Here is a 23,644-nt window from a genome sequence, read left to right on the forward strand (position 1 = left end):
AAAGTGAATATTGGAGTATATTTTGTTAAACGAAAAAATTAGGGTTTAAGGTAAAAATAAAAAATAACAAAAAAATTCTTAACAAAGTACTAGCATTTTTTGTAAAAAGCTAATGTAGGTATATCAACTCGAATAGAAAAACACAAACTAAAATTTCTAATCATCTAAGTTTTGCTTATATTCATAAAACATGCTAGTTACTTAAATTGACTACCTTAAATATATTATTAAATAGATATATACTTGGTAGTTGTTATATTAAGCTTCAAAGTAGTAAAATATATGTTCAACCAAAATATTTTTGATTTAAAAATGTGTGTATGTTTGTACTAATTAATTAAAGTTAAAAACAATAAAAACAAAACAATTTTTCTATATTCAACTGCAAAAGGTTAAGACAACTGACATAAAACTATTAATTCAAGTTGGTCAATTATAAGGTTTTAAAAAATTAAAAAATAAAGTTTAAAAAATCAAAAATTATTTTAACTAAGTTAAACAAAATACGTCAAACGATTTTCAAACAATTTCTTCGAACTAAAATACTTTAAATACTCTAACATTTAAGAAAATGTTATAAAAACTTGCATCCAAAATGAATATAAATAAAAATATTACCTAAACAAAAATTAAGATCAGACATAACAGAACTATTTTTATGCTTTCTCTTTAATAAAATGTTTCATCTGATCTTTTTACAACTTCAAATAAAAACAGTACTTCTATAATTTTAGTTAAGTCAAACTTATTTTTTTATTTAGTTTAGTCAAAAAAATATTTTTTTAAATGCCATTGAAAAAAATGAAATGAACAAACTAATGTAATTTATGATTGATAATTTAGCAAACAAACAGTTTAATTTAATCCCATGACGACAAATTGTTTTCAGAGAAAACTTCTTTCTCCTCGTCCCAGGGATTAGTGATGACGTCAGCGCATCTGTGACACAATTCTCCCGCCTTTTCTGACGTGTGCAACCTGAAAAATAACAATCTATTTAAGCTGTTTGAAAAAATGCTCGAACAACTTCTGGTCAACATTTGTCGAAATAATTCGTTACTTTGACTAGTTTGAAAAATGATATAGTTAATATTAAAAATTTCATACTTTTATAAGTATCTCAAAAGCAAATTATTTTTTATAATATACTTTCATCAAAAAATATCAATTTGTAAGAAAATGTACAACATATAAACGTTCGAAGTAAAGCATCTCAGAATTAAACTTTTAAAACATCTACAAGAAACGTACATTTTTAAAGTTTTTTAATCAAACTGTTCCTATAAGCATTTCTATGATTATGAATGTAGACTAGCTTTTTCTTATAAGTTTTGCACGGAAAATGTTTATCTAAAAACGGGTGAGAATATGTCTAAATAACAGATGGGACTTTGAAACAATTTTTATTATTTTTTATAGTACAGTACTCAAAATAAAGCGGCCCGAGAAGACTTTTCCTGACAAGTCTGAACTGCAAAATACTTTTCTAGGAGATTGGGTCCGCTGATTAAAATGTTGCCCACCTATAATTCAATAGAGCATTAAACTTCAAAAAAGTTGTTTAATTTTAGTAAGAGTTATAAAATAACTAATCCTTTCTACACTTAAGCACCTGTTAAAATTTTAAGGAAGTAGCAAATGTTTATCATTATTAATTAATCAAAGACATAACAACATTTTTACCTTATTTATCACACACTTACGTTTTACAACAATAATACGTACCTGCATCTGGGACAGGGCATTTTAGTGGATGGTTCAAAAGAAACGTGCACTCGAGATCCTTCCACGACCACGTGTTGCATTTGCGGGTCGGCCTGCTCTGCAGGATCTAAAATTCCTCTGTAGACATTCGAACTTCCTATCGCTTCCCTGACGTCATAGTTCGTCATCTGTGCAAGTTTGTCACTTTGTAAAGCTTTAAGAAACAGTGCAAGGGTAACAACTTTGTATGGATGTTTTAAACATAGAGTTTATATTGATTTAGTTAAACACAAAAAACTAAAACTAAGCATTAGTTAGAAAACTAGTATTTACAGCTGTAAAGAAAATACTTTAGCGTTAAATTACAAAATATTTTCCATAGCCTTCCGACAGTCATACAAATGACTTATATTTTTACTTTTAATTGAAAATATATTAGTAGATTTCTACTTCACGAAGGAGTATAAATACAATTTTTTATTTTTCGAAATTTTACTCAAAGAGCTTTTCAGTGCCTTATGTGATAAATTAGAGTAATAATTTTTTTCGTCTTAACTAACTTTTAAATATTCATATCTTGAAGTTTTTTAAATATTAGATGTTTAGACTTTTAGCTTTTGTTAAAAGATGAAAATTTGTTTTGTTCTTTAAGTTTTTATTTAAAGTTTTAAGTTTAATAAACACATAATGACTAATTGTACCTTTCATGACTTCTTTGTTTCTTCGGGATTATTTTATTTACTTCACTGATGAGTCTTTGGGCAAAAAAAATACAAAAAAAAATGTAGTGCAGCTGTACTACATCATATAATATCATCATTGTATACATTTTAAATTAAATTTAGTTAAGGGAGCCTAGTTTTTTACAAGTTAATGTTATTTTGTTCAATTTTATCCTAGATACCAAGGATCTAAACTTAAAAGTTATTTTGAAACTTAAAACATCTTGACTTCTATACGGCCCTAATCTTTAAAGTGAAACTTAAAAAATATTAAAAAGCTTTTAAAAATGTATAATAAATAATAATAATAAGGCCCGCTATCAGCCGAGATCGGCTATGCGTGTTGTGCACAGAGAAAAAAAAATTACATGTTTAAAAAAACACACACAGTGATGCAATAAACAAAACACAAACACAAAAAATAATAATTAAATTCATTCTGCTTCTTATTTCTTCATATTCTTCTTCGTTTTTCTAAAATATTCCTTTTCTCTTTCTTGCAGCCTTTTGTGTATAGTTGATCTCCAATTGGCACGGTCATTTGCAAGCAACTCCCAATCATCAGTTCCAATGTTCAAGCTTTTTAGGTCGCGTTTGCATACATCCTTAAAACGTAATTTTGGACGTCCTCGGTTTCGTTTGCCAACGACCAACTCGCCATACAATAGAAACTTTGGGATCCGCTCAGTATTCATTCTCAGGATATGACCGAGCCAGCGAAGCCTGCGCTGACTGAGGGTAAAGTACATAGTGGTAAGACCAGTACGTCTCAATACTTCCTCATTGGTGATCTTTTGCTGCCATGTAATTCCAAGGATGCGACGAAGGCATCGTAGGTGGAAGGTATTGATTTTCTTCTCCTGTACGCTAGATAACGTCCATGTCTCGCTACCGTAAAGCAGAGTACTGCAGACACAGGAACGGTAAACATTAGCCTTTGTTCGAATGCTTAGCTTTTGGTTATCCCAAACTCTTGCAGTCAAGCGAGCGAAAGTGCCTGATGCTTTGCCAATACGACTATTTATTTCTTTGTCCAATGATGCGTTTGACGCAACATTTGAGCCAAGGTATACAAAGTTATCTACATTCTCGATATCCTTACAATTGATCTTGATTGATGGTAAAATATTTGTTCCTTGACTTAGAATTTTAGTCTTCTTAAGGCTTATAGTAAGGCCGAAATCCGAGCATGCCGAAGAAAACTGATTCGGCAGTGTCTGCAGGTCTTGGGCAGAGTGAGCCACGAGTGCAGCATCGTCAGCAAATAAAAGATCACGTATGGTGACTTTCTTCAGATTTCGCTTAGCTCTTAGATTTGAAGGGTTTAAAAGGTGTCCGTCAGTTCTTGTATGAAGCTTGATTCCAGTAGTTAATGAATTAAAAGCATGCTTTAATAGCATCGAAAAGAAGATTCCAAACAAAGTTGGAGCAAGTACGCAGCCTTGCTTTACCCCACTTTTGATTTCAAATGAATCAGATACACTACCATCATATTGAATGGTTGCCTTTGTGTTTGTATGAAAAGACTTCACAATATTGAATAATTTTGGAGGACATCCAATTTTCAGCAGTATAGCATATAGTCCTTCTCTACTTACCAAGTCAAAGGCTTTAGTAAGGTCAATGAAAGCGATGTACAAAGGCATGTTCTGCTCATTACATTTCTCTTGTAACTGACGTAGAGAAAAAATCATGTCGGTGGTAGATCTTTTAGACCTAAATCCACATTGAGACTCAGGATATACTCTTTCAGCCAGCTTCTGAATACGAGGAAGAACCACTCTTGCAAAAACTTTACCAGCAATCGCAAGAAGAGAAATTCCCCTGTAACTATTGCAGTCCGATCTGGAACCCTTGTTTTTATATAAGACTATGATCTTAGCATCACGCATGTCTTGTGGCACTATACCTTCTCTCCAACATTTTGCTAAAATATCATGTAAATGAGGTAACAAGTACTTACAATTGCGGACCAAGTCCGCTGGTATGCCGTCACTACCTGGAGCTTTCCACGGAGCCATCATATCAATGGCTTTACTGAGTTCTTCAGTAGTTGGTACGCTATCCAGGTCATCCATCATTGGTAGACTATCCATTCTGTTAAGGGCATCATTAGTAACAATATTCTGTGTAGAATACAGAAGGGAAAAGTGTTGAACCCATCTACTCAACTGTTCATTCCTACTGTGTAAGATTTCACCAGTCTCAGATAACAAAGGTGATATTGACCTCTTTGTTGGCCCAACTGCTTTTCTTATTCCTTCGTAGACTGATTTGGTATCTTCTCTGTCAGCAGCAGCCTGAATACAGGCACTAGCCTTTAACCAAAACTCAGTAGCACATTTTCTAGCTGCCCTCCGAAAGTTTTTTCTGGCTTCACGAAGTCTATTAAGACACGTGTTACTTGGGTCACGTTGATAATCAACATGAGCCTGTCGCTTTTTCTTTAAAAGAGGAGATAAAATATTGATATTTTCTTCGAACCAGTCTTTGTTGGCATGTTTGTTCTTTCCAAAAGTTTCAAAGGCATTCTGATATATACTTTTTTCGATCCTAGACCAAGACTCAGAAGCAGATGTGTCCGACGAAGAGATAGATGGCATCAGAGTTGAAAACTTTTTGATATTTTCCTTGTCCCGCATTGCACCTACATTTAGTCGAACTTTACGAGCTAAATTGTTTGAATTGTGCATGAACTTTTTTGAGATGTGCATTTTACAGCAGACTAAAGAATGATCGTTGTTGCAGTCTGCGCTTTGATATGATCTAGTTAACAGAACATCGTTAATACGATGGCGTCTCACTAAGATAAGGTCTAATTGGTGCCAGTTTTTAGAACGGGGATGTCTCCAAGATACTTTATGCTGCCATTTAGCTTTAAAAAATGAATTGGTAACACAGAGGTTCTGTTTATGACAAAACTCTAAAAGGCGTTGACCATTAGAATTCATTCTTCCAAAACCAAAATGTCCTAGACAGGGAGCCCAAGAGTCGTGATCAGATCCAACTCTTGCATTAAAATCACCCAGAATAACAAGTTGGTCGTTTTTTGGCAATTTATTCACTACGAGATTTAACTTTTCATAAAATGTATCTTTAATTTGCTCGTCAGTGTATAGCGTATGCGCATATACACTAATAAGGGTCGCTGTTCCTTTTTTGGTGTGTAAACGTAGAGTAGCAATACGTTCGTTTCCGTCACCGACTTCTACATGTTGTAAGAGTGTATTCTTGACAGCAAAACCAACACCATATTCTCTACGTTCTTCAACAGACTTACCAAACCAGAAGAAAGTAAAATCTTTTTCTTTAATTGAGCCTTGACCAGCAAGGCGCGTTTCTTGAAGAGCTGCAATATCAACTTTAAGACGAAGAAGTTCGTTATTTATAATAGCAGTTTTTTTTGCATCATTTATGTTTTCGGGGTCCATACCAGTAGTCATGGTACGAACGTTCCAGCTTCCCAGTTTAAGAGTGGGTCTCTTTTTACGTTTATGTTTGTCAGGTGACATAGTTTCAGTTTACTTTTCACTTAAAGCTATTCCCATTCACCCAATGAGGAAGGTAAACTGTGGCGGAACAACACCTTATTGGCTGAGGGCTGCTCAGCTTAAGGCAGGCGGTGGTTGTTCAGTGGAACTAATAAAATCCTCCTACCGACGAATACGACCCCTGGCGCCCATCCTTTCGCCAAACAAGATTAGGCTTATCACCGGTAACTGCCGTATTCCGTGTTGTGTCTTCGCGAAAAACCTGCGAAGCTGGAGTAAACCTCTCCAAGCACAAAGCCAGGGCATAACATTGAGATTCCAGCTGTTGCCCATGCAGCAGGATCTCACTCTCCACAGTGAGAAGGGCTCAGCGAAACAGCAAAGCTGATACAGCCAAGATTCATCATTGTCGCAGGAGCTGCCGGAATGACATTGAATACAAAATCAGACCGCCTATGTGGCTCCGACTACGGCTTTTTGATCAGAGTTTTGCATCTCCTAGAGGAATAGAAGTACAGTTCTTCGGAGTTTCCTCTACCCCTGTGTTTAAGACTTTGCTATGTCTGATTTTTCCTCAGGGTTTACTCCCGAAGCCTTTGCTTAGCCATAAGCAACCACAAGGCAGTGGTGGTCGGCAAAGGTTTTACAGAGCTGATGTATAAACATGTAAAAAAACTTAAATTTATTTATAATCGAACAGTAAATATGCTTATCAAACTCAACAAAGAAGTTTATTCTTTAAATATCAATTGAAACCAACATCTAGCAGAAACTCGTATTCCGGCATCACTGCGGCTATTGTGACGTCATAAGCGGTGGGACTCGTGTCGATGACGGAAACGAATTTGCTTCTGATGTCCATCAGTTTGTCGAAGTTGTTCATCTCGGTCGGTGTAATTTGCTGACTTTTTGTTTTCAGCAAATCAAACTGGCTGTTGTCCCAAGTCTTGAAAAAACTTTCTGTGAAAAAAATATTAGTTTATTTTTGCAATTGATATATTTTATAAGCATTTTAGTAAAAAAGATAAATATTTTTTTTAAATGCATTGTTGCACTTGATATTAAATTACAAAAACTACTTTTTTCAAAATGCGGTGCTAAAATAAGCGGCCCGCTAATGTAAAGTTTAAGTAAGGTGAAACTGCGGCCCCCATAGAGTTGAACCAAATTTTGAAACTTAAACCAGATATTCTGAAATTTTAAATGAAAAGAAAAAAGGTCTAAAGTACAATTTTCTGGAGGTATAAAGCTTACACTAGATATGGTAAAAAAAGGCAACAAAGAATCTGATCAAAATGAATTGGATAATTAAGCACACTTTGTATAATTAATAGAATATCAAAAGCTTCTAATGCTAAATTTTTCAACATATAGCCCTCTAAAAACGTTGCTCAATGCTAGTCTAGTCTAGGTTTATCTTAAAGTGAGTAAAATCGACTCAAAGGATAAAAATATGAATATCAGAAGGCAATGCTCAGTAAGTATGTGAAAACGCAAATGAGTAGATAATTAGTAAAGGAGTTCTATCTAAAAAAGTGAAAATGAGTTAGGGAAACCCTAGTCTAGTAAGACAAAACAATCTCAACACAAACCTTGATCGTTACCATCAGTTTGATGCAGGTGAACTTCTTCAACTAGATGGGGTAGCACAGGTGCGCACATTCTCATCAAGTTGGTGTGCATCAGTTGTAACGAGCACATTGCTGATAACTGTTTCGTTGATCTTTCGCAGTACAACCTTGGAAAATATATCATAAAATTGTTTGATTATATAATTACATGTGAGAGTATGTATATAACTTATTATAATTTCAAAACTATATTTCTAACGTGATAAGTTTGTTACCAACTTGTTTAAGACAAAAATTTTTGTAATTTAACTGATCAGATATATGTAGGTTTTAGCTCATTTCTGAAAACAGAATAGTTTATTATGGAGTATTTTATCAACATATCTAAGAAAAATCTATATTGCAATTGGTCTTAAATTAAGTGATTAATATCAATTTAGTTTGTTGAAACTTTCCAAGTATTACAACTTTTACCTACAAAAACAAAATCAATACATACAAATACTTACCTGTCTTTAATAATAGTGAAGTATTTACTGGACAATGTGTGAACTAAATTCAATATTGCTTGAGACGCTCTGGCGAAATTGTACTCTTCAAAATCTCGGTCAACCTAAAAAACAAGTTAAATTCACAATGAAAAAGTCTACTCAATTGCATAGAGAAGGAGTTGGCACGTCTAAAAAATACTTATCTTTATGTTTTAAATAAAAAAATAGGCAATAGATTATTTTTTAAAGATAACAATTTTTTATTAAACAAAATTAGATTAAATCAGTTAAAACAAGTTTTTGAATGCCGCAGTTTGCCGACCGCTGGTATAGTGGAAAAGTCTACTACAGGCCATTGGGGTGCTGCAGTTTTCTGTTAAAACTGAGCCAGGTTTTACAGATTTTAAATACTATCTGCTGCTTTCCACCAGTTTTTAAAATTCAAAGTAATTTTTTTGGTAAAATAGGTCAGAGTTGAAGTATCAAATTTACACCTTAACGAAGAATCAAACTAAGAAAAGTAATTTTTTCTAAAAACCTATCATTTTGTATGTTTTAAAATGTTATTAGCCTAACCTTATGAAGTAATAATTAAGTTTTGAATTTCTTTATTATTCTTAATGCAAAATTGTAGAGAATTTTCATTTTTTTTAACATATGTTTCTAGTTTGTACCATAAATTTTTCTTCTATTATTTAACAGAACGTTTTTAAAATCATATAAAAAATCTTTAAATCTTGAAGTCTGTAGCCTATTAAACTTAGGAGAAGGTAGATTACTAACAGTATTTAATCTTTGAAATGTCTGTAAACTATTATTAAGGAGTAGATTTTAAAGTTTGTACAAAAAATAAATTCTTTACAGAAAAGACATTGGTTCTTTGTACAGGGTTGCCAAATGTTTTTGGTAAATTTTTCCAGGTTTTCAAAATTTCCTCCAGGTTTTAAAAATACAGGGTTTTGGGTCTATTTTTAGTTTAAATTTAAGTTTAAGGTAGAAAACTGTGTTAAATTATATAAAAACATTGAAAAGATACTGTAAAGATACTTTAAAATGTTTTATTTAATAAAGAAAACTTTATGGTGACAAAAATTTTAGATCTATAAGATAGATTTTTTGTGTCAAACCGAAATTTTACTACTTAACATATAAAAATTGTTTATATAAATTTCAGGTTTTTCTATGTTTTTTTTTAATTTTTCAAATTCCAGGCTTCTAGGCTTTTTGGCAACCCTGTATATACCTGGCTACTTAGTTTCACAAAATTAAGCTTCGTTAGTAGATATTGCAATAAATTAGCGGCGTTTATAGGACTTACTATAAAGTATTTAATTATTTTTTACCTTAATAAATTTAAACACTTTGATACTACATAAATTAAAGTAACGAAAAAAAAAAGTGAATATTTTTAAGCGTATAAGATTCAAATGTAGTGCTAAAGTTTACAAAACAAACTGTACTAGTTTACATTTTAGTAGTTTTGAAGCAATGCTCTTGAGTTTAAAATCATTAATGCTTAAGAAAAATTAACAAAATTCGTATTTTTATATTTTGAACTAAAAAAAACATATTGTATATTGCAAATAACAAGTTTTACCTTAGCTTCCAGAAAAACACTAACCAATTTAAAATTTTATATTTAACTTTTTCTCACTTACCTGTTCAGCTACAGCATGAAATTTGTTCAAGAAGTATGCATCTATTTTGTTAAATTGAATTTCTTCTACAATTTTCGGATCCAAATTGTTGATGTTCGACAACATGAACCTTAAGCAAGACCTGATCTGTTTAAAATTACCTATTGTAAAAAAATTAATCAAAAAGTAATAAATAGTATAGAAATTATAAAAAATAGAACTACCTATTATAAAATTAATAAGTATAAACATATGATTTAATCTGTTTTATAAGATCAGCTGTTCTTAATGTAGGTTTTTGTTATTTCAAAAACTCGTTCTTACAAACCAATCGAATTTTTCTTACCAATATATAATTGGCTTGATTTATTAAGATAAGTATAAAAAATATAGTTTTATACAACAAAAAACTAGAAAAATGCTAACCATTGCTTATAGAGACAAGACACTCAAAACCAAAAGATCTTACAGAATAAGTATTTTGTTTAACAAAAATCACAATGCTGTTCTGTTATTGAACTAAAACCACGATTCGAAAAATAAGTGAACTGAACTATTTAGCTGCAACTATTGAAGATTTATTTTAAGTAATATTTTTATGAGGTTGATATTAATGTAATTCATTAAAAACGACAACAAACTTTTTGCACAGATTTCTGAATGTTTTTGAGTCCTTCGTTGCCAATTCTGACGTCTTTGAAAGTGTTGGATTCGGAAACCCACCACCTTAATACGTCAACTCCGAACTGTGGGTTTTTGTCAAGATTCTGAAGAATTATTTTAATGTTAAAAAAATTAAAATGAGCTATAAAATTTTTAAAATGTGTGTGTTGTAAGCAAAAGTTGGAACTAGTACTATATAGAATTTATTGTTTTTAAATAGCTTTAAAACTATATGTATTATGAAAATAAATTGTTACTTTTTATGCTTATAAAAATAAACCTAATATCAGACTTTTTTTTACAAAACAAAATAATAACATGTTTGCTCACTACTTGCTTCAAAAAACTTTTTTCCTGATAAATTTTTTATTAGGTATGTCAGTACTTATAAGCAGTTTTTTTAAATATTAACAAACAAATAAACAATAATAGACCAAAACTAGCTAAAACTTATATTATTTTTATATGGAGGTTAGTCTTTTTTGAATGTTATATTTTGCAGATTTTTATCAAGTTACCAAACTTTTTGTACTTAAAAAACTATAACAGTGCACACATAAATATATAGTACTAAAAGACTAAGAGTTTTAATTTTATGGATTATCCATAAATAGTGCAAATTAAAACATTTATTAAAAATTGAACAGATTTTTATTACTAAATTAGTTATAAATTTTAAATAAATATAGAAACTGATGTTTAGGGTTATACTTAATGTAATCATAAAACAGGTATTGCAAAAAAAAATCATTAAAAAGTTAATCTTTAAAAACCATAATGATAAAGAAAAATGTCTTTTTTTTGAAGTTTAATGATTAAAAAAGTTCCACTACTAAAAACCTACTTTGTTACTTGTGATTTTAAATCAGTAATTCTACATTTATTTTAACTTGTTAAAATCTTTATAAAATTGAATAATATTTTATGTCCTAAATTTATACTTCTTAATGTAATTTTACTTTTTTCCAATTTATTTATAGAAAAAAAGGTAAATAAAGTTTTTAACTTACACTAAATATACTCAAGCTTAATGCAGAAAAGCTTTGGTATACTAACAATAGGGTAAATAAAAGTACAAATAATATTTTTACGCTTTAAATAAAAGTCTGTTCTTAAAAAAATACCTGTAGTTCATAATTTCTAATTACAGCAGTTTTAATAACATGTTTTTATTTTTAAATAAAATAATATTACATTTAAATACTTTTATATGTTTATACTTTTAAATAGGTTTTTACTTGCATCTTAAACAAATTCATTCAAAAACGCATCAAAAAAAGGTAACCTTTCCTCCGTTTATGACGACTTGCGGGTCAACGACGTTTCCCAGGGACTTGGACATCTTCTGTCCCTTCCCGTCCAGCACGAAGCCGTGGGTGTAGAGATTTTTGAAGGGGGCTTGAGGGTTGCCACGGATACCGAGGTGGGTCATTAGGGAGGAGTAGAACCACCCGTTGTACTGATCCCTGCCTTCCAAGTACAAGTCCGCCTGAGGTGAGTTCTTCCTGTGTAAATGTTGTTTGTTATAAGAAACAGGCATACACATTGTCAAAAAATATTATTTCAACTCAAAACATAATAGAAAAAATATTTAAAAAATATGAATTAAATTTCTATGCGATGAACTTATATTTGTTGAAGAAATTGATGAAATCTTCTTGTTGATTTGGATTAACTTTTTATGACATTAACATGGAATTAAAAAAAAAAGTAATGTGTATTTGAAAATTACACAATTTAAAATTAATGTTTATTGAAACATGTGATAACAACAAAATAACTATTTTATAACATACTAGTTTCTTAAAAAAACTAACTAACCCAAGAACGGAATACCACGATACACCGGAGTCGAACCAAATATCCAAGATGTCGTCTCCGCGTCGGTAATCATTACTTGAACCAATCAGACCCGACCTTTCAATCACGTGATCGGGAAGAAGCTCGCTCATTGGCTCGTTCCACCAAGCGTCGGCTCCTGATTGGCCGAACAGTTTTGTCAGGTGATCGATGGTGTGCTCGTTTATCACTGGCTCGTCGGTAGACCTTTGATTTTATATAAAAGTTTTTAATATCTTTAAATCATGCAAAAATTCTTTATTAATGTATAAAATGTGAATATTTTCATAAAATATTCGAACAATCAACTTTATTCGAATTAAAAGTTTTTCTTTTTTTATACTGTTGTTTTTCAGTCTGAATATTGTCACATACCTTCAATGTAACTTTTATGAACAGCTAAACACTTTATAAAATATATGTAAACTTGTAATACTTTATAACATTTTGTCAGTAGTCTGTATTTAGTCTGCATACCACTTTATTTTCTTCAATAACTGGTACATTTTGTGACAAAACAGTTGTCAGAAATATCAAAAAGGTTGTTTTTTTGATAAAAATATTCATCTAAATGCAAACTTGTTGTAGAACGTTGGTATGGGGATTCCCCACGCTCTTTGGCGGGAAATGCACCAAAAGTCCCTCTGCTTCAAATGGCCCAGCATGGAGGACTTTCCGTGGTCGTGCAGGAAGTTAACACCTTCTAACGACTGTTGGGCCATTTGCATGAGTGGTGATGTGTCTATGAACCACTGCCTGTTGAAATTTTGAAAAATTTTATTTTAGAATAAAAATATATTGTTAAAACTTTTATAAAACACAATTTAAATAAAAGTAATTCTGTAGTGCATTCATATTATTACCTTTTTTAAGATTTTAACAGCTTAAAGAGTTTTGTTACGAAAACAGATAAACTCTCACTAAAAATTAATTCATATTGTATTGTAAAACTAAACAGATCAAGTATTATACTATGTTCTTTTTTTGACAACTGTTTTAAACTTTATAATTTAAGCACTTCTACTTGTGAGAAAAATATCTACAGGTCCACTGTTTGAATCACTTAAAAACAAACTTGCTGGTTCTGATGATAATGGGAGTTTTGCTTCTCCAATCGTACGGGTACTTGTGAGTGTAATCCTGCTGCTTGAGCAGATTATCGTTATAATCAAGTTGCTTTATGACCTCACTGTTGCCATCTGTGAACACGAACTTGCCTTCCAAACCTTCGAAGTTCGAAACGTTCGAATTTAATCTACCATCACCTCCCACTATGCTTTCCTATTGAACAGTTTTATTTTGACTAATACGCATTTCTCTGTTGTAATAGAAAATAAATCAAGACAATATGAAAAGTTCCACATTGCAAATAATATGCGATAGTATTATACAAAATATACAGATAAAAAAAAGTATTTTTCTAAATAAAAAAAGTCTACAAGCTATGTTATTCCAAAATTTATTGCAAAACTAGTTTCTTAATTCGAGTGATTCTATTTTTTTAATTATTATTTAGGAATTAACCCGGTTTGCAACTTATTCTTGATATATAAATTTAGCATATCTATCTTCATAAACTTCACGTTAAGAACTGTAAATGTTTGAAGAAAAAGCACAAATGTATAAAAAAATTAAAAATAACAAAAGCAGTAAAACCATTTAGAAGAGAATAAATTGAAAAACTTTTATATTATAAAATACCAAAATATTAATAGTCTTCAAAAACAGCAAAACATTTGTTAGATGAAAACTTTCAAATAAAACGTTTTAAAACAATGAATAGAGTTTTAAATAAACTATTACGATACTTTTTGAGTAAACACATAAAACTTAACTAGAGTGTAAATACTTCAGAAGAAATAAAGTTGAAACTTTTGTTATAATCATATTAAGGCCATGGGGGAGGGGGGGGGGTAGGCCATGTTTTTTACAAGTTGATCTTATTTTATAGAGTTTTTACTAAGCTTCAAGTTGCTTTTTACCGTTTTTAAAAATTCGAATTAGTTTTTGAGATATGACCGGCCAAAGTCGGGCCGCATAACAGGTTCCTTATGGGGAAGGAAAAACTAAAACGGCGAAAAAGACTAATGCATTCAAAATCTATCTCCTCCTTCATTTTTTAAGCAATCTTCTTCAAACTTTCACTAGGGGTAGGGAGTACAGCACTTTTTTTTGGTCATGTTGTAAAATCCATATGAGGAGTCTTGATTTGGATGTGTTTTGGTATCATTAAGAAGAATTTAAAAAAAAAATTAAAAAAATTCCTAAATAACAAAAATGCACCCCAAAAAACTGATCTGGACCCCAAAAGTCACATAATTTTTGATTTTTTGACTTAAATAGTAATAAAGTCATTCATACACGTGCTAGACTTATATTTTATATCTTAAATTAAAGCTAATAATTATAGGCATACACTTAATGACATTTCAACTGCTTTTGGAATATTATGACGTCATAATCACACAAAATATGTAAATTTTATCTGTAAAATGGTACGTTTTGAAAAATTAAGAAGCATAGCTGGTTGTCTAATCTAATTAAAACAAAACATTTTAAAATAAAACTTTGTAGATATACTTACTTACCTTTAAAATTTAGGTGATGTTGTATGTATATTAATGGGATATTTGATTTCATAATTCATTTAGCTATAAGTATTTAAAATAACCTAAGAATGTTATTCAATTTGCATTACAACAACATAACGTAATACAAACAAGTTATAATTTATTATAGGCAACATAATGTTGTATGGCATTAAACATTAAGTTAATGATTGCAAAATAAATAGAGACTAGTATAATAAAGAAATAAAGAACATTGCATAATAAAACGAACATTGCACTGTATCATTTAGTATTAACACTTAAGATTACTGTCAAATGGCTGATACTTTTGAAAATACTAGTATAAAATAACTGTCAAATGATTGATAAGAATCTAACTGACTATATGTACATAGTACTCATAAAAATACATAAAAACTACTTTTTAACTTAATGTAAAAGACATCTGTTCTACTATTAAATCTATTTGGACATGGTTTCTCAGTGAAAAAGTAATAGATCTTTCATTAGAAACATCCCATTCCCCATCAACTTTACAATCAAGAATAGAATCTAAATGCAAGTTTAGCAATTCACGTTTAGGTGGGTGTTTCCACTTCGAATTTCTTCTGTCTTGAACTCTCATGAGGTGGTCCATCTTATAAGTCCCATCATCATTTTTACCTTCACACATAGCAATATACCATGTGTCTGATGACCCTTCACTAATTAATGTGTCATAAAAATTCCCTTCCATAATATCTCCATTTTTTTCTTTCTGTATATTGGGGGAAGAACCCCCTACAATTAATAATGCATCAGTGTTTGTTGGTAAAGAACATTGAGGGCACTCATCATCTTCTGCAACAAGAGCACATAAGTTTAGAAGTCTTTCTTGGTGAGTATTACCACTAACTTTAAAAAGTTCTGGATTGTATAACACTTCAGATTTGTGAGACTCTCTAAAGTAAATTAACTCATTACGAACAATAACTTCATTTTGATCAGGATGAGATTTTAAAATAGAACACGCTCACTACAGGCCCACCCCAACTTTTACACAGTTTGAGACGTTTCTGCACATATTGATCCCTTTTTTCCCTTTTTCAATTTTTTCCTTCATCTGTTTGAGCTTTAATTTTTTTGATCTGCTACCCACCTTTGCTCCATCTCATTCAGAAATTGAACAACTTTATTATATTTTTTTTCATGTTTAGTTTGAAAAGAATCAGATATAAGTAATGTACAGTCATTTCTTATCCCTTTTTCTGTGAATCGTTGGTTCCTAAACTTTGCCACTGCTGCTCGCCTTCCAAAACCAGCAAGGTGTCTTTCAGATTCCAAGTTGTTTGTTGGGAGTCCAACCAGTTCTTCATTACTAACCAACTAATTTTAATAAATTTACATGTAGTTCTTTTAATATATGTCTAATTCTTTTACTTTTACTCAGGTGCTCTCAATAAACATAATATCTAAAAGTGGTTTATAGTGTTTTTTATATCTTTATAAAGAAACAATTGAAATGACCTAGTAATATCTTTCTGGTTGATTAAATTCAGAATTCGTCATTCAAAATCATAGAAACTTAAAGTAAAACAAGCAGAAGAATTTGCTTTTTATAATAGAAAAAATTCCATTTTACAGACAAAATTTGCATATTTTGTGTAATTATGACGTCATAATATATCAAAAGTAGTTGAAATGTCATTAAAAGTATGTCTATAATTATTAGCTTTCATTTAAGATATAATATATAAGTCTAGGACATATATGAGTGACTTTATTACTATTTAAGTCGAAAAATCAAAAATTAAATGACTTTTGGGGTCCAGATCAGTTTTTTGGGGTGCATTTTTGTTTTTTAGGAATTTTTTAAATTTTTTTTTCAAATTCTTCTTAATTAGACCAAAACACATCCAAATCAAGACTCCTCATGTGTCTAGCAAACATCACCCAAGCACTCCCTACCCCTACTTTCACAGTCTATTCTTTATACAATAACAAAAAACGTTATTTGTGACTTTAAAAAATTTCAAGTAAAAATACCTTTTTTTTTGAAAAAAAAAAAAAATTTGATAAAAAATCTTTTTTTTTTTGTCATAAATTTTTTATTTTTTAAAACTAGTAAAATTCACAAATAACGTTTTTTTCTCATAATGTAAGGAACATTTCCTGAAAATTTGAAGAAGATTGCTTGAAAAATGAAGGAGAAGATAGATTTTAAAGCCCGTTTTTAAAAACTCTAGAAAAACGGCTTTAAAGTTACCCTCTATAAAGACAACCCTTTATATAACCGGTCATAAATAAAAAGTTACTTAATATTTTTTAAATCTAAAAAAAGCATCTGAAAGATTATGAAATTTATTATAATATAAGTCTATATGTTATTTTTGGTCAAAAAATGGCTTCTACCCCCCCTATGGCCTTAATATTATCAACACAATCCACAAAGTTGTACTCACCGTTGGCAGGTCGTGTTGCTTGGCAACATCGAAATCCTCCTTGCCGTGGCCCGGCGCCAAGTGGACCAATCCGGTACCGTCCTTGGTCACGTGATCCGCGTGGACAACCTTACCTGTCTGCGATTGGTCGAGAGGGTTGTGGTATGTGCACTCGAGCAGATCGGCGCCAAGAAAGGAAGCTGATTGGTTGAAAGCGATGTCAAGATTTTTGTTGAGTTCTTCGACTGATTCGGAAGCGACAATGAACTTCTTTGAATTGAAATCCACAACTCCGTATCTTGAATTGTTAATTGATGTTAATCTTTTATTTTTTATCTATTTTTAAAGTTATAGAAGTATTGTACTTGAATATTAGTTTTTAACATTTTCTATTATTTGTGTTGAAATAAAAAAGGTAAATGAGATAAAACTATGTCTACTCAAGTTTTAAAAGCTACTGGTACTTTGATGTTATGTCAATGCATCGACCATTTTATCCAATTCAACGTAAAACTTTTTGTTCATAAAAAATTAGTTGGACCCAAACTATATTTGCTAATACTTTTTTTTTAAACACATAACTTAACTTTCTTCTACCTTAAAACTTGTTAAAAAATAGTTTTGAAGGCTTAAAACATCAAACAATTTCAGTTTATCAAAACTGCTACTTTTCATAATTTTTTTTTGCTTTAACCATTTATAACACAAACTAATAATATTTCTTTGTAACTTGTCACTTAAAAAGGGCACTCAGATGGAGAATGCCAGCCAGCGTTTATTCTACTTAATTCACTAAATTACTACATCAGGGTTTCCTAAACTTTTTTGCAAATGGCCCCTATTAAAGTAATTGAAAAAGCCATGGAAATCAAAAACTACCGTAAAATCCCCCAAAAACTTTTTATTTTTTTAGCTCTTCATCTGAAACTCAAGAATATCTTGTGTTAGTTTCAAAGTATGACCTCATGGCCCCCCTGTGGCTCCTTTGCTGCCTATGACCCCCCTTTTTATCCCTTTGCTGTTTGTGACCCCCTGAGTAACTGTCATAGTCCCCAAGGAGGCCACTTGGCCCACTCTGAGAAACCCTGATCTACATTGTTTATGATTAATAAGTTCAACTTCTTACTTCATGTGTCTATCAACGCCCAGAGCCTTGTTGCCGGGTACAGTCCACGGTTGGGTCGTCCAGCTCATGAAGCTGACGTCATCGTCTCCGTGGAAACCCAACTTGCATTTGGACTCTGCCGTCAGCGGAAACCCAAAGAAGGCCGATCTGAATTGTTTGGAAATATTTGTTTCAATTATCAAGTTTTATATTATTTCAAAATAAAAAAAATATAAATAACTATTTTTTAATGAACAAAATAATTGATTTATATAACACCCTATGAGTACACAAAAGTTAATTTTGACTTACAGTAAAACTTTAAAATAAATACTAGAATTCTGCACACCGACTTTTCTCAAAAAGAGTATAAGTTTGCAAACTATTGTAAATAAGCTTAGTAACTGTGCAGAGAAACTTTAAAATTGAAAATGTTTTCTTTTTTAAGTATTTTTTATTATCTTAAAGTTTTTTTTTTATAGTACAAAAATAATTAAAATAGAAATTTTTTTTCTATAACATTTTTTTTTACAAGTTTACTATTTTTGTACAATAAAAGTTGAAATGTATATAATTTTAAGAACCAAAACATTGTTAAATAACAACTTTAGTAGGTATTGATTTTTGACTTTTGATAAGTAGTTATGTATATAAGTTTTTAGTTTTCAAGAGTTGTAGAGTTATTACTGATAATTTTTAGTATAGTTTACCTTTATAAATATTTTAAACAAATTAGAAATCTTATAATACATTTTCATCACTTTTTATTTTTTTTGGAAATATTCCATATAAATTATTTTGTGATAAACCAAAAACCTTTAACTATAAAAGCAAAGTATAATAATTTACTATAATTTATTAGGGTAGAAGATATCAAGGTATATTTTGTAGTAATAAAAGTTACTTATTTAAAAGAATAAGTTTTAAAGAAAGATAATTTGAAAATCATCTCAAATATGGTATTAGTTAACTATATTGAATACAGCAGTAAATCGTTTATTATTTCTGATGGCAAAAAATATTATCAAACAAATCATTATTATTAACCCAATAAAAATCAATTATTTTATAATTCAAAAAGAACAATTACACCAAAAAGTTTAAAAAAAAATTTTCCAGTAACAAATCACAAAAGTCTCATCAACTTTCAACAACCAACTTGCTAACGTGATTGTCGTTGTATTCAAGTTCGCCTTCAGCAAGGGCTGTTTGGCTGGTAGGCGACCAGTTGACCGGCTTCAAGTCGCGAAATATCAGCTTCTTCCTGTACATTTCGTAGAAAGCTTCGGTTTCAGCAACTTCGTAGTGTTTGTCGAACGTGTAATAACATCCTTCCTTGCTCCAATCAGCTGTAACACCCCATTTCTTGAATACCTGTAATATCAACAAATATTTTTTCAAAATAATTTATTGATTTTTTATTCCATTAAGGGTAAAATTGTTAAAAAGTTTGTAGGAAGTTTGTGGTATTTTTTCTTGTTTCTTATAAAGTCAACAATAAAAGTTTGAAGTCCATACATTTGTATCAGAAATGATTAAAATCTGATTATATCTTAAGAGATTATTTTAATTCTAATTTTGGTAAAAAGTAAACAAAATATGAGTTTTAACAACGACCATGGTTAATTTTTTTAGCTTCCATATAAGAGTCAATCGTTTTTTTGTATAAAAAAGTTATGACCCTCTGGGACCTTAACTTTTAAGCATGCATGACAATTCATAAAACTTTTGCTAACATAAAAATTAATGTTTCATAAAATAAAGTAAAAAATTATAACAATTTTGAAACCTCCAGTTGCTTTTTGGCAGTTTTTGCAGCAAACTTTCTTGCTCTTTTTCGAATTTCAACAGGGCTCAGGCTGAACGTCTGGTCCGTCTTTATGGCTTTCGTTTCAATAGGCAGACCGTGGCAGTCCCAGCCCGGCTTGTACTGCACTTTGTGGCCTTTCAGTATCTTGTGCCTCACTATTATGTCTTTCAGTATCTGTAGAATTAAAGTTTTTAGATGAAATGGAGTTTTAGGCTACTTATACTAAACTTATTAAAATTTATATTTGCAAATTTTAAGGAAGTTTTTGTAAAAAATAATTTTAAAATTATTAAATCTAGAAAAATATTTCTTCAATAGTGTTTAACTAAGCTTTAATTTAAGCTTAAATTACTTTTAGATTGTACAAACTTTATGCTTAGCTGCTGAATTTGTTTTTGCAAAATACTAAACTACTGTTTAAAAATTTTATGCTAAACTAGTTTTTTTTGAAATAAAAGGATTGAACTTCAACAGCCAACCGAAAATTCAATAACTCAGAAGCTGTTATGTTACTATATTATTTTTTCGGGTGAACGACTATTCAAATTTGGACAATTCAAATTCCAACAATTCAAATTCTCAATAAAAGATTCAAACGACTAAAAATATAAAAGTAATGTATATTAGTCTAAAGTAAAAAATACATATGTAAATTATATTAATATCTACAGGCAGTTTTTTTCTTTTTGTAAAACATTAAATATTTTTTGAGATATAGTTTATATAAAGTAAAAAACATAGTTATTTTTATTTATTTTTAAATATCTTGAAAAGTATTTTAGATTTTGAATAATAGAAAAAGGTGGCTTTAGATATTATTAAGATCTACATATGTATTTTATATTTTTTTCAAATTTATATTACTTATTGAGATATAGTCCTTGTATTATTTTTCTAAGAATTTGAATTGTCGGAATTTGAGTTGTCCGAATTTGAATAGTCATGTTACCTATTTTTTCAATAAAAGTTAACTATAAGTGTTAAAATAATAAATATAACAAGCCTTATTTTTTTGACATATTTAAAAACTTCTTCTAATTCAAAGATGTACTAACCTAAGTTATAAACAATTAAAGAACTGTATACATTGTTTTAAATTCGAGATATAAAGTTTTATATAAAGCTTTTCACTTAAAAGATGTAGAAATAAAACCTGTGCAAATGTCTTTTGGTTTAAACAAGGTAATATTTATACTTAATAGTTTCCATAAAAGATATTGATTTTTTATAAATATTCTTGTTCTTCAAAAGAGATTTTATAAATTATCAAATTCTTAATAGATCAATTGCTGTAGATCAGGATTTCCCATACTTTTTTTTGCAAATGGCCCCCTTAAAAGAAATTAAAAAAGCTATGGCCCCCTTCAACAAGATTACTCAAAAACATTTAAGACTTTTTTTTTGCTTTTCATCTGCAACTCAAGAGTATCTAGTGTAAGTTTTGAAAAAATATGACCTTTTGGCCCCCATGTGGCTCCTTTACTGCTCATGGCCCCTTCTTTTACCCCTTTGCTGCTCGTGGCCCCCTGAGTATCTGTCATGTCCCACTTTGGGAAACCCTGCTGTAGATCAACCATTAAATTATTGGCTTATATTTTTATAAATTAAAAAAAATATTAACCTTGTTCATGGCATGACCAACATGAACATTTCCATTGGCATATGGAGGTCCATCATGTAAAATGTACTTGTTATCATCACTTCTGTTATTCCACTGCCACTTATACAACTCATCAAAGCTACATGCCTATGTATGTGTTTAATAAAATTTTATTTAATTTAAATATTTAACAGTTTGAAAACTTTATATGCAAAATGTTGTTTTTAATTAACAAATGTGCTCTAGAACTAACTAGAAGAAGTCTAACTCTAAGACAATAATGATTTCTCAATATCAATAAAAACTGAATGATTGAAAAAGTTGTTACATTTGCAGATTTATTCGAATGCACATTAGTAAATAAGCAAAAATTAAAAAAAATTGTCATTTTTAAATCAGAAAGCATAATCAAATGTTTATCAACTTATTGATTTGAATAAACATATCTTCTCTTTTAAAATTTATATGCAAATAAAAAATTATTCTAATTTAGATAGTAGATAACCTCTAAAAGCTAATAAATGAAAATAAAATTAAAAACACAAAATTTATAAACAAACCTTTTGAATATCTCTTTCAAAGTCTGCAACATTTTTTCTTCTTAAAGGAAGAGTTGTTTTTGGTAGATGAAGAGTTTTTTGAAAAATTGAACCAGTTTTTTTAAGCCTCTTGCAACATTTATGAAAGTTTTGTCCTTTTAACATATTAGTATACAACTTTTAATCTAAGAGCAATTTTACGAAACATTCTAGTTAAAAATTTAATAAACTGTTGCTTTTGGTTTGTTGAAAAATAAACATTTTAAAATTTTATAAATTAATTTTTAAAATTTTTTTAAAGCAAACTAGCACTAAAATAATTTTAAGTTTCAAAAGGTGTTATGAATACATTGAATTTGTTTTAAGATGCTTAAGTTTAGGTATTATGGTGTAAATCTAGTTAGAAAACTACAAAAAAATTACTACCATTTTTTAAATGTTTTTTTTGTACTTTTAGTTTAATAAAATATAAAAACATATAGTTTTTTGGTAAAGTTAGTAAAAATATTATTTAGGAAAATTGCATTAATTATTTTATTTTAAATACAAAATCCACACAATTACTGCTAGGAGTAGTTAAAGAAAAAAAAAAACCTACATAATTAATTACAAATTAAGTGTTTGGTTTAGTATATCTAATCTAAACCAAACTAACAAAAGTTAATTAAACCAGTGGACATAATGGCCAGTGGCCCAAATACGAACTGAAATGTACTTTTCAGCTATTATATGACAAAAGACGAAAAACTAGCTTTTACTCAAATTTTTCAGATTTCAATAATTATATTGTTCATTATTAAGATAAGATTAGACTGAGAAGGTTTGGAAGCAATTGCTTAAAAACAATTGATAAATCATGACATCTTAACCATTTGACTTTTTATGTTTAAAATTTGGTCCTTCCAATAAAAAACCTAAAGTATTATCTGACTTTGTACTCACTTTGTAGTCAATAAACTTTTTTATTTTTCAAATGAGGGAAAAACAATTGCTAGCTAAATAAATAATCTTTTAACTGTACAAACTTGTAAAAATTGTCTAAAGCCCTCCTCTTCAGTTTTTAAATAAACTATAAAACATGTATATACATTTTACATATATTTAACTACATTTGTTGTGTTAAATAGAAAACGTACAAGTTTTGATTTTAGCAGCATCTCAGAAAAAAATAAAGAAAAAAAATCTAATGAGTAATCTCTAAATAACATGTAAGATGGTAATTAAAAACAAAAGCAGCTAAAAATAAATGAATTTTTATTTACTAGAACTCACAGACTTTTATAAAACACAACTGGCAACTATTTTCAAATTAGAAAATGTGTGGTTTAATTAAGTGCCTCAATACATTAAATTTTCTAAATAAAATAAAAATATCCCAGTTTAGTTATGTTGTAGTGACTAAATTAGATTTGATCATAGTCTTATAAACTTTATGTTTAAGTAAAAAATACACACTAAAACTGCATTCAAACAATTTATTGA

The 23,644-nt window shown here is 29.8% G+C and overlaps 1 protein-coding gene across 1 annotated transcript; it reads right to left on the reverse strand.

The window, feature by feature from the left end:
• Positions 1-794: 794 nt before the first annotated feature.
• LOC145829354 (isoleucine--tRNA ligase, mitochondrial-like) lies at positions 795-22,339 on the reverse strand. The gene is made up of 17 exons (XM_082937125.1): positions 22,184-22,339; positions 21,645-21,770; positions 20,003-20,197; positions 19,373-19,587; positions 18,235-18,381; positions 17,130-17,406; positions 13,194-13,399; positions 12,698-12,874; positions 12,101-12,325; positions 11,565-11,784; positions 10,258-10,383; positions 9,638-9,763; positions 7,998-8,101; positions 7,510-7,655; positions 6,678-6,877; positions 1,726-1,892; positions 795-978 (listed from the first exon to the last, which is right to left on the reverse strand). The coding sequence occupies exons 1-17, from the start codon at positions 22,325-22,327 to the stop codon at positions 861-863; spliced, it is 2,919 nt and encodes a 972-aa protein (XP_082793251.1). The 5' UTR covers positions 22,328-22,339; the 3' UTR covers positions 795-860.
• Positions 22,340-23,644: the final 1,305 nt, after the last annotated feature.

The sequence above is a fragment of the Thalia democratica genome, chromosome 1 (genome assembly GCF_965202585.1).
Source record: "Thalia democratica chromosome 1, ktThaDemo2.hap1.1, whole genome shotgun sequence".
NCBI classification, from domain to species: Eukaryota; Metazoa; Chordata; class Thaliacea; order Salpida; family Salpidae; genus Thalia; species Thalia democratica.